At 34.0% G+C, this 18,872-nt stretch overlaps 1 protein-coding gene across 3 annotated transcripts; it reads right to left on the minus strand.

The window, feature by feature from the left end:
- Positions 89-6,415, minus strand: LOC109124803 (protein TOPLESS-like). Of its 3 annotated transcripts, none has more exons than XM_019239465.1 (24): positions 6,251-6,415; positions 5,694-5,847; positions 5,372-5,551; positions 5,153-5,266; positions 4,906-5,064; positions 4,630-4,807; positions 4,432-4,555; positions 4,049-4,333; positions 3,852-3,961; positions 3,702-3,771; positions 3,552-3,625; positions 3,280-3,471; positions 2,915-3,197; positions 2,657-2,736; positions 2,427-2,567; positions 2,250-2,345; positions 2,021-2,167; positions 1,820-1,930; positions 1,563-1,742; positions 1,351-1,479; positions 1,153-1,248; positions 869-1,057; positions 613-779; positions 89-496 (listed from the first exon to the last, which is right to left on the minus strand). In XM_019239465.1, exons 2-24 carry the CDS (start codon positions 5,771-5,773, stop codon positions 283-285), a joined length of 3,399 nt encoding a protein of 1,132 aa, XP_019095010.1. In that variant the 5' UTR covers positions 5,774-5,847; positions 6,251-6,415; the 3' UTR covers positions 89-282. The 3 variants fall into 3 exon arrangements, with proteins under 3 accessions (XP_019095010.1, XP_019095011.1, XP_010476664.1); XM_019239466.1 differs by lacking the exon at positions 6,251-6,415 and adding an exon at positions 5,941-5,963 and having other exon boundaries at positions 283-496; XM_010478362.2 differs by lacking the exon at positions 2,657-2,736 and having other exon boundaries at positions 283-496; positions 2,835-3,197.

Consider the following 18,872-nt stretch of genomic DNA (forward strand, 5'->3'; position numbering starts at 1 on the left):
ATGTAACTATGTATTATATAAATGAAAATCTTTTCTGGCACAAGAAAATCTAAAGGTAAAAAGGTAAAAAAACTCGGAAACGGAAAGAGAGAGAGAGAAACAACAGCAGTTACTTTGTTCATCCAACTTTACTACTGCTGAATTACTGTGAAAATGTGTTACATCTAAACATGTTAGAATCTCTGGGTCATAAACCTTTCTACCAAAAATATAAAAAAAAAAAACGAAAAGTCTTAAAAAAGAAGAAATCAGGGAGGCAGGTGACTCTCCAATCAGATCAGATTATCTCTGTGGCTGATCAGAGGCAGGGGCTCCAGCGGAAGATGCAGTCACTGCGCCGCTAGCTGATCCGTTCTCAGCTGGTGGAGCGACTCCCCATTTACCTTCGGACTCAAGCGGGTCAAATATGTGAACTCCTCCGTCTGAGAGACCAACCGCAAACATGTTTGGTTCTTGAGGATGTGCTGCAATCACTAGTGGGTGTACGTTGGAATTGCTGCACAAATGAATAAAAGAGGAGATTTATGAGCTGAAACTTCTTTCCGAAACTAAAAGATTCCTCTGTTTTTAAAAGAAATGATTACTTTTGAGAATTTCAAGATTCCTGTTTACCTGAGACTAGCTGGTAGATACGCAGAAGGGTTGACTCGGCAACGCAATCTTAGATTTGCAGAGCTAAATACACAAACTGTTGCATCCATAAAACTAGCGTAGACCAACTGGCTATCGCATGAGAAAGTGGCATGAGTGATGGGAGCTAATGATTCTCGCACAGCCCACTGAAACAAAGCAATCATTATTCATCTTTCAAAAAACAAAGTGTACATCTTAGAGAGAAAGAGAGAGAGGACTGTATTTCTTAAAATACCTGTTTCATGCATTCGAGCTTGGTAGTTTCGTAAATAGCGAGCTGTGTCTCGTGCACAACGAGGAAGTGAGCTTGATCTTGATGGAACTGAACACGCGTATCTGATGATGCAGAGTTTGGTCTTCCCTGCGGAAGTGGAAGAACCTTGCTTCTCTGCTTCTCCCATCCATCTGTGTTCCAAACACATAGCTGCAACAAAAACAAAAACAACTAAGTTTAGAAGACCATTGATCGTGTCTTTATTGACTCCCAAAAAATAAAACAAGATGGTTTAAGGCGGGAACCTGAGCATCTGCTCCAGAAGAAACCAACACGTTTAATACGTTGGAGAAGGCAAGACCAGTTATTCTCTTTGAATGACCTTTAAGCTTGCTCTTCACCTGCGCAAGCAAACAAGGAACATGCTGACCACCATATCAACCAAAACAAAAAAACTGCCTCTTCTATTCCACATTCTTCTTTTAAGGATTCCGAATCATTACCTCATCAACACGGACGTTATAAATCTGAATCGTACTATCATCCATTCCAATAGCGATGATATTGTTGTCTTGAGGATGGAAAGCAAGAAAAGTTGCAGCAGGCGGTGGAGGCATGAAAGTAGCCATAGTCTGCAAATTATTAGCCAAGAACAGTCAATCAAAATGCATACTTAAATAATCAAATCGTAAGCATCTGCGTGTGTCCCCATTACCTTAAACGTCATCATGTTAAATAAGGAGATCTTTCCTCCGGAGGCTGACATTACATATGAGTCATTCTTGGATAAAGCAAAACAAGGTACAGCTTCCTCGGGATTGGTTTCAGCAACGTCGTTAGTCATTAGGATCCCACTTGCTGGTTGCCATTGCTGAGGCGGTAAAGAAGCTGTCGCCTACACGGAAAATAAAGATGCAGAGGTCAGTGACACTAATCATTATTTGTCCAAAAAAGAGAGAGAGTCAATGTCACCTTTCCAGTTGCGTTGCGGTCATTCCGCTGCCATTTCCATAGAAGATGAATAGCGTTTGATGCCAAAGCCAAGATAGCGTTTCCCGAATTCGTGAAAATCAATCTTGATATCTGCAAAGAGTCATCGGTTTTATTGTTAGAAAAAAAAACATCAGTTTATATGTAGCCTATACATGGCTCACAAAATGTAGATATGTATACCTTGGCGACTCTCAGATTCTCAGGGAGTCTCAGTGACCTGCATTGAGAAGGCTCGCTGACTTCAGTAAGCTTCCATATCTTAGACTTATCATTTGATTCTTCTGTAATCACTGGCTTCACATCCACCATATTCCGCGAATCGCCATTCTATAAAAAGCAAGTGATGATGAATGATGGAAAGATAAGAAGAGAAAGGTTAGGGAAAGAACAACAAAATGATATTTCTTACCATTCCTTGGATGGAAACTACATTGGCTGATCGATCTGCGAGTCCAGCACTCGTTGCTGCAGCTGCCGCTGCCGCTGCGATGCTGTTTATCGCAGGCTGCAAATGTAGAAATTGAGTGTTGATAAAATCTTTCAATGGAGGGTAAGTTACTTAAAGCTTATCTTAGATTTAAAGTACCTTGGAGGATTCAGATGAAATGTTCTCAAAAGTGTGCAATAGCCTTAGACCATCTGAGTTTGCCATAACCTTGATCACATTCTCGTTTGCAGACACGGCCAGGAGAGAGCCTTCCTTGTTAAAGCGGATACGCGGGCTTGCCTAGTTTAACGTTTAGAAGCACAATTAAAGAAGAAAATCCAAAAAAGTATCTAAAAACTAATCAAATTAGGGTTTTTCTATCCGCGTACCTGGAGGCCTCCATCACCATCAATGGCAGTTAAAAGCTGTACAGTGTCCATATCCCAGAACTTAATGGAATAATCATCACCAGCAGCTAGATAACGGTNATTTAGAATCACAATTAAAGAAGAAACTCCAAAAAAGTATCTAACAACTAATCAAATTAGGGTTTTCCTATCCTCGTACCTGGAGGCCTCCATCACCATCAATGGCAGTTAAAAGCTGTACAGTGTCCATATCCCAGAACTTAATGGAGTAATCATCACCAGCAGCTAGATAACGGTTTTTAGTTGTATCAAACTGTACAACACCGAGAGAACGCTTGTGGAATCCTTGATAAGTTCTTTTAACAGCTCCTTCGCTTTCATTCCACTCAACAATGAAAGACTCTCCATCTTTACTCGTCCCACAAGAGAATAGCCTAGTTCCATCGGCACTATAAGCCATTGTAGTACACCAGCGACCAGGTGCGTCATAGTCAACTCGAGAACCCATGTTATCATACAACCATGCCTTAATTTTCCCATCGAGAGCTGTCGAAAATATGAACTAGAAGACAAGAAGAAACAACAAATCAGAAAACTAAAGCATGTACCGGAAGGCAAGGAGATCAATGGGTAGCTATGCTTACCTGAATGTTTTCCTTGTAGTGAGGGCAGACAGAGTAAACAGGAGCTTCATGGCCTTCAAAGGTATGCCTTTTGACACCTGTTGCAGCGTCCCAGACCTTTATGGTTTTGTCATCACCGCAGGTTATCACACATAGTTGCTTGTTTGGAGTGGAGAAGGATATATCATTCACACCACCAACATGAGCATCAATCTGAAATATCACAATATTACAAGAGAATCCCCAAGGGAAAAAGATAGTTAAAAAGAGAGAGCTTGTGAATGTTCTGAGACCTCAAGGTGTTGCCTCATGTCTTCGCCTCCGTGATAAGAGTATAGTTGTACAATATGTCTAGAGTAAGCAACTCCTGCAATTGAGAACGTTGGGCTGACTTATAAAGTTGCAATCATGAGCAGATTTGAATTTAAAGGTGAGTTCTTTACCAAACAAGGAACCGTCAGGGCTCCATATCACACGGTTGACAGAAACAAGAGGTTCTTTCACCAGAGCAGCCTGAAGACACAAATATTTAGTCATTGCAGATTCATAACATAAACCAGTACTGATGTTTTGTTGTTGCTATGCATAGGCACCTGTAAGGGCATTGAACATTTACTCAAGTCCCAAACTTTGAAGGTCTTCTGTACTAATCTTTCCCGAGAACCAACTTCCCACAGCCCAATATCTCCTACATTTGTACCAACTGGTACATCAATGCAATCACGTTAGAAGGTCGTTGATGATTATAAGTTATTACATGAAACACAGATACACAGAGCAAGAAACAGACCTAGAAGCAGAGTCTGTTTGATTGGATGAAAGTCCATGCTCATGGGAGATGAGCCCTGAGACAAAGTTCGTGCAACTGTTTTCGGCAAGTCATCAGGTGCTTTGAAAGCTGCTTGAGTATGACCATGGCCCTGCCCTGGAAATGACATCGGTAACATGTTCACACCTAGATTCACCTCATCAGTGATTCCCATTGGCCTTGTTCTTTTTGAGACATGTTCAGAATCCGCTGATGGGTAGTCTAATGCAGCATTAGTTGGAGGAGTTCTCGGGTGCTTCAATGCCGCTATACCAAAATAAAAAAGGAGTTCCATTGTAAGCACATTGCAGAGATCACACAAAGTTTGTCTGAAGTAACACGCATTTGATAAGGAAAAGTAGTACCTGGGATGGATGGACCACCAAGGGCAATGGCTCCTGCGGAGACAGCTGGATGTGGGACAGAGGATGGACTAGACATCCAACCAGCAAGAGGCGTTGGAACGGGAGAGGCCGTTGGTTGAAATGGCTGGATACAAAAAGAGACAATCAAACACTTGGCCTCACGAAACAACAAATATAAAAAGAAAGATATTAAATTACCCCGTGTGCGCCTAAAGGAGGAAATCCTCCAGCTTTTGGTATTCCACCAAGCAGTGGATTGTTCACAGGGGATGGAGCCCGTGCGCCATTTGGAGGGCCACAAGAGTGATCCACAAAAAGTGTCTTTATATCTGGATTTGGCCTTGGATTTTTACAAAGCTGATGTTGCCAATTCAAGCTGCAAGTTATGCAGTAACAAAAGATGGAATGAGTTAATATGCCAAACAAATTGAAGTGAATGAGACAAAATGGTTAATAGATAAAGCAATTATTAACCTCTGGTTGATCAAAGTCCTCAGCCTTGAGTTTCTAAGAGTAGGAAACTGCAATTTGTCACGGAACAAAGGGTTCGCCTCAATCAGCTTCTTGAGTTCCACCAACATGATTGCTCTTGCAGACTTGGTGTCCCCATACTTGGACAACTGTTCATTCTCCCTAAAATTTCATCAAGCTCAAAACACTTAATCCTCTGCGAATTAAAAAGAACAAGCTTTAGACTACAATAAATCCAATATGACTTTACCGGAAGTTCTCTAATGTCAAGAGCTGAGTAATTTCCTTGAAAAGCTCCTCATTAAAAGTTGAAAACACTTTTAAATCTTTCACTAGTATGTCCACAGCCTTGGGACGATCATGCCTAGCAAAACAAAAAGTCACCAGGGTGAATCACACAAATCAAAACTCTTTTCATTTGTTATTTCACTGAAAGAACAAAAACAAATCCCAAACCATCATCACTTACTTATCCAAAGCCTCGAGATACTTCTGCTTTCTTATCTCAAAGAATATCTTCATAGAGTATCTGTTATCATCAACTTTAGTGAAACCAGAGAGATACTTCTCAACCTCATCCCAGTTTCCATTATGCACCTCATCCTCAAAATACTTCATATTGAAGAAAAACCCAGATTCTTGTTCAAGCCTAAAAAAAAACATGACAAAAGCAAATGCATTATTAACCAACCAACACAACAAGCAGTTCATTTGGTAACCAAAAAGTCCTGGAATAGATCGAAAGGAGGAAGAGGGCGAGTGAAATCTAGAGAGTAAAGAAGAAGACTTACTTGTGAACAGTCTCTTTAAACTTCTCTTCATCAAGAAACTGTAAGATCAGGAAGACGAGCTCTCTACTAAGAGAAGACATGTTTTATATCTTCACTTCCTTAAAAGACTTTTTCCAACTCAGATGCACAACACACACCTAAACTATCACCAGATCTGCAAAATTAAAATAATGGCCGGAAATGAGCTTAAATCTGGATTATGGTAATTAGATAAAACAACAACATGAACCAAAAATTATCCACAAACTTGGCATCTCTCTCTCTCTCTCTGTAGATAACGGAAAAAAAAATCAGGAAATTTTAGGTCTTCCTGGAATTGGAAGATGCAATTAAATAGCTTTAAAAAAAAAAAGAGAATCTTTTTTCACTACATGAAAAAAAAAACAAAAGCAAAATAATTATCAGAAAGGGCAGAAGCAAAAAAAAAAGCAAAACCCAGAAACATAAAAGGATTAAAAAATAAAATAAAAACTCGAAACAGCTAGATTCCATTAAACAGAACAGAACAGAGGCAAAAGGTGTGTGAGAAAGAAACAAAGCGTGAAGCTTTTACTTACCATGAAAGAAGAAAGAGAGATCTATGAAGAAGAAGAAGACGACGACGACCAGAGAATAGAGATGATGGATTGATTTTTTTGACTCTCTAGAAAGAAAAAAAGCAAACTTGAAAGAAATAAAAATGAAAGCTTTCTCTCTCTCTCTCTATCTCTCTATCTAGAGAAAAAAAAAAAAGGATTTTTCAGGATTTTCTCTCTCTTGGAGAGATATATATACGGACATTAAAACTTGCAGAAATGGAGATTTTAATAAGAGAAGGTGACAGATAATTGGATGCTTATAAGCAGACTAATCTATCACTCTAGAAAAAGTTACCTCCGATAAGCACTGGTGATAAGCGGATCTGCTTATCGATACGTCTAGATCGGCTACATTTCTCGAAGTTATCGGCTCGGAATATTAGTTGCCAGCTGTACTCCACGGAGTTACGATCCTCTACGTCGCGGTGTGTTGTTAGTTGTTTACACGTATCTTGGGAACCGTCGATTTGGTGAGATGGCGCGGAGGACGGAGATCTAACGGCGAGAGTTTCATTCAATGTGTCAGACTTGTCTGTTGATCCCTCGTGGCACGACAAAGCCTCTTTTTATTTGATTTATTTAATTTATAAAATACTTTTTGAGTCGTTTACCCTCGAGTTTGACTGATAATTACGGATATGACATTTTTTTTGAGAGAGTCCAATTGCTCTTGAGATGCGGTTTAGTCGTCACGTGATAGGGACTAGGGAGAGAAATGTTCAACTCGTATAAAAAGAAAGAAAGATGCCACGTCTCTCTTCTCGGCATGATAAAATGATAGGCTCGATCGGTTTATCGCGATTTTAAGTTACTACACACGCGAGACGATATGACTACTGTATAAGAAAAAGACTCTAATATTATTCTTCAACATTTTTTTTTTTTTTATGGGTTGGTAACTCCAATATATTGCTGAAGAATTATTCTTTTTTAACTTTTTCAATACGGGTGAATTTAGTGTATGATTGGTTGTCCACATTTGTATTGACTGTTGACTATTAATATGTCGAACGTAACTTTAAATTACACAGATTTTTATAAAAAGGTGTGAACCCTGAACTTTTTAGTTAGATCACCACCACCACCACCGTATGAAGAAAGTTTGTTTAGATAGCTCTACTAGCTAGGAGGAGCAGGTAGATTGGAATGAGCTGGAATCTTTGGTTTTGTTTAATGGCGAGGAAGTACAATTACTACAAGTTAGAGAGCTTCAAAAAGTGAATAACATTAATTTTTTTAAACAAAACTGAAAGTGCTCAATTTATAAATTGTTAAAACTAGAGGGGAAGATATCGATGCAGGATGGGGCAATAAATGAGAGACTGGTGTGTGTGTGTATATATATAGAGTCGCACGTTTTGAGTATTTGACACCTATCCCGTCCAAACACCAAACACTGTCGTCTCACCATCACCATTCACCACACGTAACGTGATATATACTAAAGTACATAATTATATATAATGAATATGTTAGTTGTGAATTAAGTAGTACGTAAGTATATTATTTTAATTTATTTTAGCGTGTGTATCCATTTTTAGCTTTTCTTTTATTTATACAGTAGTTGTCCACTACGTCGACTAGTCACGAATCGCGAGGACCATTTCAATCTTTTTTTTTTTTTAAACGATACTTAGTACTTACTGTTAAGTGTTAACATAAGAAATCGAATTCCCTTAAAACAAGCAGATCATTATATTATAGCGTATAGATTTCATAATTCTAGACATAAAAACGAAGCGTTTAAGATTAACGTGAAAACATTACATATTATGCAAAATAGAAAATTGTTATGAACGACACAACATATTATAAACTAAATGACTGTATGTAAATTTTGACTCTGGTGTGCTTTTTAATAGAAAAAAAAATTAGAGGAAATGTGAAGGATAATTTCCAGACTTCCAGTAACATGCATAAGTTGGAAGTTTTCTTCCGTAAACAAAAAAAAAAACAGTGTTGTGAGATTAAAAAATAAAAAATAAAAAATTTGATTGTAGGTTCAGAATAACATAAAAGAAATCTTTAATTACCATTTTAACTCATCAGTCATAGCTTGTAGTCTCATGATTAAGTTAAAGTGGGTAAAAACTTGTCATATATATAGGTCGAAGTTAGGATCCAAATCCCACCATCTACATGCATTATCTTATATTTTATCATTGTACGCTTTGAAGTAGCAAATTTTACAAGCTCGATCGTGAGATTAGCGTATGTGTTTTCAATTTGGATCCATGTAGCTGGGTTACTCGAAAAAAAGAAACAAACTTTAGTCCTCTTCTTAATAAAATGGAAGTACACGACTTCAAATTGGTAAACCATATAATATTAATATAGGTTATAAATTTATAATTAGGATTAATTATTTGATAAATTATATAGATTAATTATTTGATAGGTTATATAGATTTAGGATTATGATCTCTTAAAAAGGATATTCCAAAAAATAAAATAAAATATAAAAAAATATTCAACTAACCATATATAGACAAAAAAATCTCAGAAATTAATAGAAATTAATCACTCTTCCTTAGATTACAAGTGATTTCCAATTATATTAAAAAAAAAATCTCACCTAACTTTATCAGAAATTTTTGACTGAGTAACAAGTCAAAATTTGAATATTTAAATTCATTTCATATATTTCTTTTGTTAAATTGTATAGTTTTATATACTATAATAAACTTTTTAAATAATTTAATTTGGAATCTTGAAAAATAGTTTAATCTGATATTTTTAAGAATATCATAAATATTTGATAGATCAAAAAGTTAAAATTATAAACCACTACAAGAAAACATGCCTTTTGCGACTCCTATAATAGTCGCTAAGTAGTCACAAATTAGGGTTTTGCGACTACTTAGCGACCATTTTTGGGAGTCGTTAAAAAATGGTCGCAAAATAAAACGGTCGCAACATCGTCTCTAATTTGCGACTGATTTCCGACTAGAAAGTATAGTCGTATATAAGCGACTGTTAAGTGACCATAGCTGGAGTTACACATTTCCGACTGAAATGCAACCAAGTTTACTTACGGACTGTTTTGTGACCATATTTATAGTCCTATAGCGGGACGATTTTGGGACTAATTCCAAGAGTCTGAATTTGAAATTTTTGTTTGTTATTTTGTTTGGTCACAAACTGGTCACATGTTTGTTATTTGATTTGGTCACAAACTGGTCACATGTTTGATATTGGTTAATTTCCAATTTAAAACGCTATTAATTAAAAAGAAAATAATGATTAAAAATACTAATCATAACATCATCCTAATCATACCATAATATCATCCTAAAAGAGTTTAAACACAAAAGATCATCCTAAATGAGAGGAAATACAACTCTAGTAGATCTCCAACTCATACTATTTAACAGCCAATGCCATTCCATCAGCAGAACACTTTAGAGCTTTTTGGCTTTGTGTGAACTCTCTATTTCTTCATAGAGTCATATAACGCATATGTAGAGACCAATAACAATGGCCACACCTCAGTGAACTCAAGCTTGTCTTCCTTCTTGACAGTTGTCAAACACAAGCAAGAAGCAGTATTTTGTTGAACAACCTGAAATCAAAAAACCGAAATAACATAAGCAGACAGACATATGGTCCCAGAATCACCAGCTGAGGTTTTTCTCTGCAAAGTTCACCATCAAACAACAACGTAAATAAAAAAAGAAACAAATACAAAACACAATCTATTAGAAGGATCTGAGGAAGAGGAACCAAGAACTTCACAAGTGATGAAGAAAACTGAGTTATATACATGTGATGTCTCCGTTTCAGTTACTCTAATCACTGGCTTCTAACACACACATAAATCAGATTCAAAATCAATCTGAGAAAAGCCATACTAAATCTCATCTTAGATCTTAATCAATAACCTAAACGAGACAGAAAAAAACTAGCAGAAGATTCAAGTCATTAACCTAACTGAATATCACAAAAACAAAAGCTAGAACGAAACAAATCTGACCTGAAGAGAAGGGGAGAATCCAAATTAGAAAGACTTTTGGCTATAAACCCAGAAAGTGAACCAGCATCTGTCCCTGGGAAAAACAAACGGAAACCACAATCAATCACAGAATGATACTGAGTGTGTTTGATTCCGATGAACATGTAAGTTTCGGTGGTGGTATTGTGATTTCGCTTCCTCCGATTGCTACGAATCATCCGATTTTGCCTTGGGTTTGGTCTTTGGTTGCGTCTATACTGATGGGGAAATTGGCTGATAAAATCGATGCGGAGAAGAAGACAAGCTAATGAAAAATCGTGGACATAGAGAGAAGCTATTGAGGAAGAAGAGAAGAGGAAGAGCTTCTCTCACACACAAAAAAAAAAAAAAAGAGAAAAGAGGAGCGTAAGACAGCGAATGGAAGTCAGAAAGAAGGAAGGAAGGTAGTCCATTGATTTTAAGACAATCAACGGTGTGTATTTAATGAGGGGTGATCCTTAACTCTATGGATTAACCAATCAGAAACCAGCTTTTCTATTTACATTTTAAAATTTGTAATACTTGAAATATATATTTTTAAATTACTAGATTAATTTTCTAATACTTGATGAATCTTTTTTTATTTTTGATATATTTTATGATATTGGTGTTATATAATTTACAATTCAAAATTTAGTATTTATGGTTAAGAGTTAGTAGTTTCAAACCCTATACCCTAAATCACAACCCTTATACCCTATACCCAAACATAAAGACTCTATTGCTTTCATTCTTTTTTTCTATTTTGTAGTATAGAGAAATGTAATAGTAAGATTTAGTAAAACAATGTTTACTTCACTTAGTTTTGAATTTTTCTTCATTGCAACACATTTCTCATATAAAAGAACATGTAACACTTAAGAGAAATTCTGAACTTATGGATGTTTAGTTTATAGTCATGGAAATTTAATACTTTGAGAAAGTTATTATTGATAAGGTGAGCAAAACAAAGCATAAACTTCAACCTAAACATGTAAATGAATCTCACATGTGAAATTTCAAAGTAAAAAATATAGTGAGTGGCTAAACAGTCTTAAAAGTGTAGCTAAATCAGGTGTTAGTCGCAAAGTCTTCAATTATCAGTCACAATATCGTTGCAAAACAGGTTTCAAATTGGTAGCAAAAGAGTGACAAATTGAGATAGTCGTAATATAGTGGCAAATCAGTCGTAATATGTGACCATTTTAAGACTACCATATATACGTCACAAAATAAAAATCTTCAATTCTACACATTATAAACAAAACTGTTGATATAAATCACTATAGAGAACTCATATTAGTAGTATAAAGTACATGTAATAGTAAGATTTAGTAAAACAATGTTTACTTCACTTAGTTTTGAATTTTTCTTCATTGCAACACATTCTCATATAAAAGAACATGTAACACTTAAGATAATTTTTGAACTTATGGATGTTTAGTTTATAGTCATGGAAATTTAATACTTTGAGAAAGTTATTATTGATAAGGTGAGCAAAACAAAGCATAAACTTCAACCTAAACATGTAAATGAATCTCACATGTGAAATTTCAAAGTAAAACATATAGTGAGTGGCTAAACAGTCTTAAAAGTGTAGCTAAATCAGGTGTTAGTCGCAAAGACTTCAATTATCAGTCACAATATCGTTGCAAAACAGGTTTCTAATTGGTAGCAAAAGAGTGACAAATTGAGATAGTCGTAATATAGTGGCAAATCAGTCGTAATATGTGACCATTTTAAGACTACCATATATACGTCACAAAATAAAAATCTTCAATTCTACACATTATGAACAAAACTGTTGATATAAATCACTATAGAGAACTCATATTAGTAGTATAAAGTACATGTAATAGTAAGATTTAGTAAAACAATGTTTACTTCACTTAGTTTTGAATTTTTCTTCATTGCAACACATTCTCATATAAAAGAACATGTAACACTTAAGATAATTTTTGAACTTATGGATGTTTAGTTTATAGTCATGGAAATTTAATACTTTGAGAAAGTTATTATTGATAAGGTGAGCAAAACAAAGCATAAACTTCAACCTAAACATGTAAATGAATCTCACATGTGAAATTTCAAAGTAAAACATATAGTGAGTGGCTAAACAGTCTTAAAAGTGTAGCTAAATCAGGTGTTAGTCGCAAAGACTTCAATTATCAGTCACAATATCGTTGCAAAACAGGTTTCTAATTGGTAGCAAAAGAGTGACAAATTGAGATAGTCGTAATATAGTGGCAAATCAGTCGTAATATGTGACCATTTTAAGACTACCATATATACGTCACAAAATAAAAATCTTCAATTCTACACATTATGAACAAAACTGTTGATATAAATCACTATAGAGAACTCATATTAGTAGTATAAAGTACATGTAATAGTAAGATTTAGTAAAACAATGTTTACTTCACTTAGTTTTGAATTTTTCTTCATTGCAACACATTCTCATATAAAAGAACATGTAACACTTAAGATAATTTTTGAACTTATGGATGTTTAGTTTATAGTCATGGAAATTTGATACTTTGAGAAAGTTATTCTTGATAAGATAAGCAAAACAAAACATAAACTTCAACCTAAACATGTAAATAAATCTCAAATGTGAAATTTCAAAATAAAAAATATAGAGAGTGGCTAAACAGTCTTAAAAGTGTAGCTAAATCAGGTGTTAGTAGCAAAGTCTTCAAATATCAGTCACAATATCGTTGCAATTTGTGACGTCTTTGTTACTATATAGGGGTACAAAATGTGGACGCAAATAAGTCCTCAATATGCGACGTTTGTGCGACTCTCCTTACCGACTATATAGTTCGTCACAGAGTAGTCGCAAAATTGTGACCATTATGAGACGAATTTATTTTTGACGCAAATTAGTCTTAATGTAGTCGCTAATTTAAGACCAGTTTGTGATATTTATGTTTCGTCGTTAATAAGCGACGTTTTTCTCTCCAAATTTTTGGTAGTCGTTGATTCGTCACAAATTAGTCTCAAAAGCGTCGCTTATTTTGCGACTGAATTAGTCACAAAATGTAGTCCCAAAATGCATGTTTTCTTGTAGTGAACACTCTAATTTGATTTGTTATAGCACGGGTCAATAATATGTCACTATAATATGAAAAAAATTCAAGAAATATGATTTTTTGCTAGAGCACGGGTTAAAATTTTTAAAATATAATTTTTCGGATTAAATTTAAGTTTGGAATAATATTGTTTGATATACTTTCTTGGTCACGATGATTTTGACAAACATACGTTATATATTTGGTTCTAAAATTAATTGCGCTATACTATAGGTTAAGTCATAGAATTAACAATCAAAATACAATATATAATTTTAAACACTAAACAAATTAAATAAAATTAACAAACAAAAATATTTAATGTTGTTTAGGGTCATATTCTAGTTATCTTAATAAAAAGGGAAAACAAAATACAATAGTTAGTAATTTTTTTTTGCAAAACTTATTGGACAAAAGAATAGTACTAGTAGAGAATAATTAATTAGAGAGAATTGAGGGGATGGGTGGTTGCATCTTTTCTGTTTTTTTTCAGTAATAAAAAAAAAAAGGCTCTCCGGCCAAAAGCAAAGCACCGTGGGGTCACATAAGGCGTATCCGTCCAAAAGTCTCACTCTCACGAGATCAGTGACGCTTTGATGAACCTCAGCCCTAACTCAACTTCCCTCTATTTGTTTTCCACATTTAATGTTATTTAATCAATCATTCACAATGTTACTCTCGTTCTCGTACACATCTCTATACCGGTAGTAACCGTGCGTTAATATACACAATCCCCAATTAAATCATAAATCCAACTACAGCCTACAGGGTTCTCTATTCATTTGTCCACATAGATTTTCTCTTCAATATTTTCAATTTGGCAACAGATTGGTTTTTATTAGTATTCAACTAGATATTGTCCAAGTATATGTATGTTTAGTCAAATCCCTGCTAGCAAAGAGGATTTGATGGACTACACATACATAGTCATTAGTGGAGTAATAATAATAAATAGAAATAGGGGATGAGATGTTAGGGATTGGTCACTTTCCACTAATATATGTAACTATGTGTCCCCTTTTCTTACACGTTCACATACAAAGTTTAAAATCATCGCTTTGCCATCTTCCGTTTTCTCATATATATCCCGGGTTATTTTGGCGATATCGATATATATCAACTGTATTGCGCCTTATACGAGGCAATGACATTATACCACAAATATTTGGTTTGTCAAATACTATAACTATAACGCACACAAACACACATAACAGAAAAAGGTGTATTCTATGGTCAAAGATGAAAATGGATAGAATCTACAAATTATTTCCTGTACCATTCTAGTGAACAGAAAGATTGAAAGAATTAAAGAGAATTGTTTCTCATGTAATGGATCAGCAACTGCTCATGCACTAAACAACACTCGCCAAACAACAAAAAAAAACAAATTGGTGATTTTTTTTTTGGTGAAGTTCTGATCTTGCAAATCCTGTTCTTTACGAAGTTTAGTATTTCTGACTAATTCCTCCACCAACTTATGTGGTATAGGGATACGATACGATTTTCTTTAGTTTTGTAGCATCCACTTTTATAATTTAAATTCTCGATCGTGTATGTACTTGGACGGTTAATAAGTGAAATGACTAGTATATTTGAATTGTAATACTAAAACCGCTTGAAATTTTCTTGACGATCGATATTGGTAAAAAACATATTACCAACAAGTATTAATTATTATTAGATTATTTCAGTCATCAAGACACAAATATATTTAGTTATTATTATTTTATTTATAATAACAGCAACATATTCCGGTATCCGTTCCGGAATGAAGACAACGGCCTACTTTAGCATCCGTTCTCGCGCAAAATGCATTGCACCCTTTTACCCCTCCCTGCTCAGGCAAACACGGAGATACATCGAAGCATGTGTGATCGGATTTTTTAATCCCAAAACCTATATATTTGATTCAATATTAGATCAACATATACTATTCATATAGATTGATAATATAATGTACATAGTAAAAAGAGCATAATAAGTAGTTAAGTACCAGAAACAATATCCGATGTTGGACGACAATGAATAGAAGATATAACAACCAGAATGGTGAGAACAAATGCGATTATGTTACGAATATATTGTATTGTATGGATGCCCATTATCGGCCCATTAGTAGATCTGGTGTATAACCTAAAACCCTAAAGTTGTATCACTATATATATGTTTTATCCCTTGGGATAGATTAATAATACAAGAGAATAATTCCTTAAACCTCTTGTTATAACACGTTATCAGCACGAGTCTCTAACCCTAGCCGTCTGAAGAAAAAAAAAAACTGCCGACGTTGAGCAGCAGCCGTTACTACTTTCGACTTATCTACTCTCCAACTACGAACATCTCTCGTCTCTGCCGTCGTTTCCATACGTTCCGGAATTTCTTTTTCTCCACGTCCCCTAACCAGCAAACACACAAAATCTGTGCCGTTGTAGTGTCGTCTCACCATTATCGCTTATTATAGAGATAAGTAACCTCATACTTTATCGTTTAATACTTAATGAATTATTGTTCCATGAGATCTGTATATTGTTAACGATAATTGTTCGATGAGATCTCTTTATTGTTCCGTTGGTTTAAGCCGGTTAGTAAACTATTGGGTCGTATTCTATCACCAACACTAACCGATTGTTCTTGATGAGAATTTCATTGCTTTGTTATATTAAATATTATACTTTAATACATGTATACGATAAACATGTGTAACTTCTCTTTGATCTGTGAGATCTATAATATATTAGTTCATGTTTTATAATATATGATATATTAGTACGTAACTAAATAAAAAATAATTATAATCATGAGATCGTCGTCATGGATGTTGGTTCCTTTTATTGCTGGAATCTTATTGTTTTATTACTTTTGTTATTTGGTTGTTTAACTCGTTGGTTAGTAAACAAACATTCATGTTCTATTGTTTAGTTACTCTAAGTTAGAGTCTCTAACCTATTAAGAGTGTCTACTTATTAGTGTCTTCTCCTGCTTTATAAGTTTATAAAATGCGGATCATAAAGACTAAACTAAATTTATATAATTGTTTGGTTGTTTGGTTTATTTGTTCAGAGTTTACTACTGCAACGTGATTTAATATGGAGAACTGAGGAAATAATTACTCACCAAAATCTCCAGCCGATGTATGGTCTGATGCGTCTCAACTTCAATGACGTTTCTGATTTCCGATCACCCATTACCACAGAGATAAGTATTTCTGTTTTATGATATTTGTCATAAGATGAAGCATTTAAGTATAATTTTCTTGTGTCAGTCAAATTTTATAAGTTTGACAGTTAAAACTAAAACTTCATTAAAACACCAAAATATACTTTATTATGTGACCAATTGATCTTTAGTATCATTTGGCTTAATTATGCATATATGCATATTGTACACGAGGAACGTGTATGTGTATTGCGCATATTAAACTAAAAATTATGTATTAGCTAACTAATTTATAACAGTCAACTCCAAGTTATTAGTACTTGCAACAATAGAGAATTAAGGTGAAAAGACATCTAAATCATGATTTTATTGTTTACGATTTCAGTGACATGATTTTATAGAAATTTCAAAGTTTTATCATGAAATTATTTTCTTAATTGTTTTACAAAAGAAAGAAAAACAGTTATTAAAAATAATAATAATAACAATAATATATATAGATATATATATATATATATAAATGATACTTATTACTTATTTAACACTCATTTATATGACTGTTTATAATGTTTGTGAATTTTAATCACAAATTTAAATCTAATCAAAATTAGATATAGTATCATGATGAAATATTTTAAATCAATGTCTCCAACCTTTGGTGAATAAATTGAAAATCAAGTGAAAATTTACTAAATAATGATTATTGCTTATATTTTCTTGGCATCACTTTTATGAGGAGGTTTAAGTCCAAGTATATGACCATAAAATTCACTAGTTCTTTAAAATAATCTAAAGAAAGTAAATGACTAAAATTCTTTAAAATAATATATACTTTTAAAGTCACAAATTTATATTTGTCTTGTAGACAAACTATAGTAAAAATATTATGATTTTGTTATTTGTGACTGTGTAAATTATGAGATGTTGATGTGAATCACATCCTATTGACTTGGTTTACTCTTTGAAGTGAATATAACTTTATGTTATAAAATAAAAAAGCCACACCATTGATGAGAAAGTTGCTATATAAAAGTGGCCATAAATATGGATAAGATATATAAAATTATCAACTAGTTTCTCCACTAGAAGTGAATATTAAGTACTAGATGTACTTATCTCATATATATATATATATATGATGAAAGAAACTAGTGTGAGACAATTTCCACTATTCTACTAATATTAAGAAGTAGTAGAAAAAGTATTGAAAGCTCTTGAAGAGTATATATACTATTGTCTATGGGAACACAATTTGATATTAAATGTGTTACAATCTCCCAATTAGTCTCAAAATCAAAAGGGTCTAAGATATAATACACGATCCAATTTGAGAATGTTATTGATTACATAGTGGGATTCAAATCGAGATTGATAGACATGAAGTGTCATCATCTCGAGGGGGGGGGGAATTGATGAATCCCACATACAGAGGTGATGGAACAGATAGAAGAGTTCACACCTAAAATGAGCTTAATCACTCATATGACAGAACAAATCTTGAGGATTTGAAACGTAATCATGTTGAGACAATAAGCAAAGAAAATACTTTGAAATCATAAGTATTACCCAAGGCAATAAAAGTATTTTAGAGATTACATGCATTATCTAGAAGATAAAATGCTTATAATAAACCAGAAGGTTTAATGAAAATATCACTGTTTGGCATGACCGGTTAAGCCATTCCGGTTTAATAATGATGCAAAAGAATAATCAGAAATTTTTGAAAACATTCACTAGAGAATCTGAAGAGTTTTCTTAGTGATTTATTATGTGTGCTGCTTTACAAGACAAGCTGATTATATGGTTTTCACCAACCCCATGAATTTGGATAATGTCAATTTTGTGGTATGTACAAAGCGATATTGTGGACTGATCATCCACTATATATGTTTGTTATTAAATTGCAACATGAAGTTTGCGAGAGTATTTGGTTAATTGACAATGGTGGTGAAAGCATGCCAAGTAATTGACATAAATGACTCTATATGTCAAATAATTCGCATCATGCCAAAGAATTATCATGAGTACTCCCCAATACAATTGGTTTGGGTCAGAAACCAGATATATTCCATCTAATGTGTTATACATGTTAAGTTGCTCCACCAAAGTGATTAAGATGGAATTTGAAAGAATGTTGGAAACATGTTGGATATGAAACTCTTTTGATGATTGAATATCTCGAGAATTTGAGGGTCAAGATACAGAGACTGTGAGACTATTGTTTCAGTGAGTCAGTCTTTCCAACATGAGGAAAATAAATATATTGGGATAAATTATCTGGATCCTCTTACTTTGAAATGTGCGCTAGAAATTGAAAAGATAAATTATTTGCAAAGTTTATCAAAAGAATGCAAGAAGCATTTGCTGACCATGATAGTGACAAAGTCACACATATACCAGCTGT

Source organism: Camelina sativa, chromosome 17 (assembly GCF_000633955.1).
Source record: "Camelina sativa cultivar DH55 chromosome 17, Cs, whole genome shotgun sequence".
In the NCBI taxonomy this organism is placed as follows: Eukaryota; Viridiplantae; Streptophyta; class Magnoliopsida; order Brassicales; family Brassicaceae; genus Camelina; species Camelina sativa.

What these genes read in the sequence shown, in the direction of transcription:
- LOC109124803 (XM_019239465.1), bottom strand. Translation starts at nt 5,773, where the DNA reads ATGTCTTCTCTTAGTAGAGAGCTCGTCTTCCTGATCTTACAGTTTCTT. An exon ending in TATCTCGAGGCTTTGGATAA is followed by an intron (nt 5,267 to 5,371) that starts GTAAGTGATGAT and finishes TTGTTTTGCTAG; the next exon opens with GCATGATCGTCCCAAGGCTG. An exon ending in CTTCTGGAGCAGATGCTCAG is followed by an intron (nt 1,058 to 1,152) that starts GTTCCCGCCTTA and finishes TTTTTGTTGCAG; the next exon opens with CTATGTGTTTGGAACACAGA.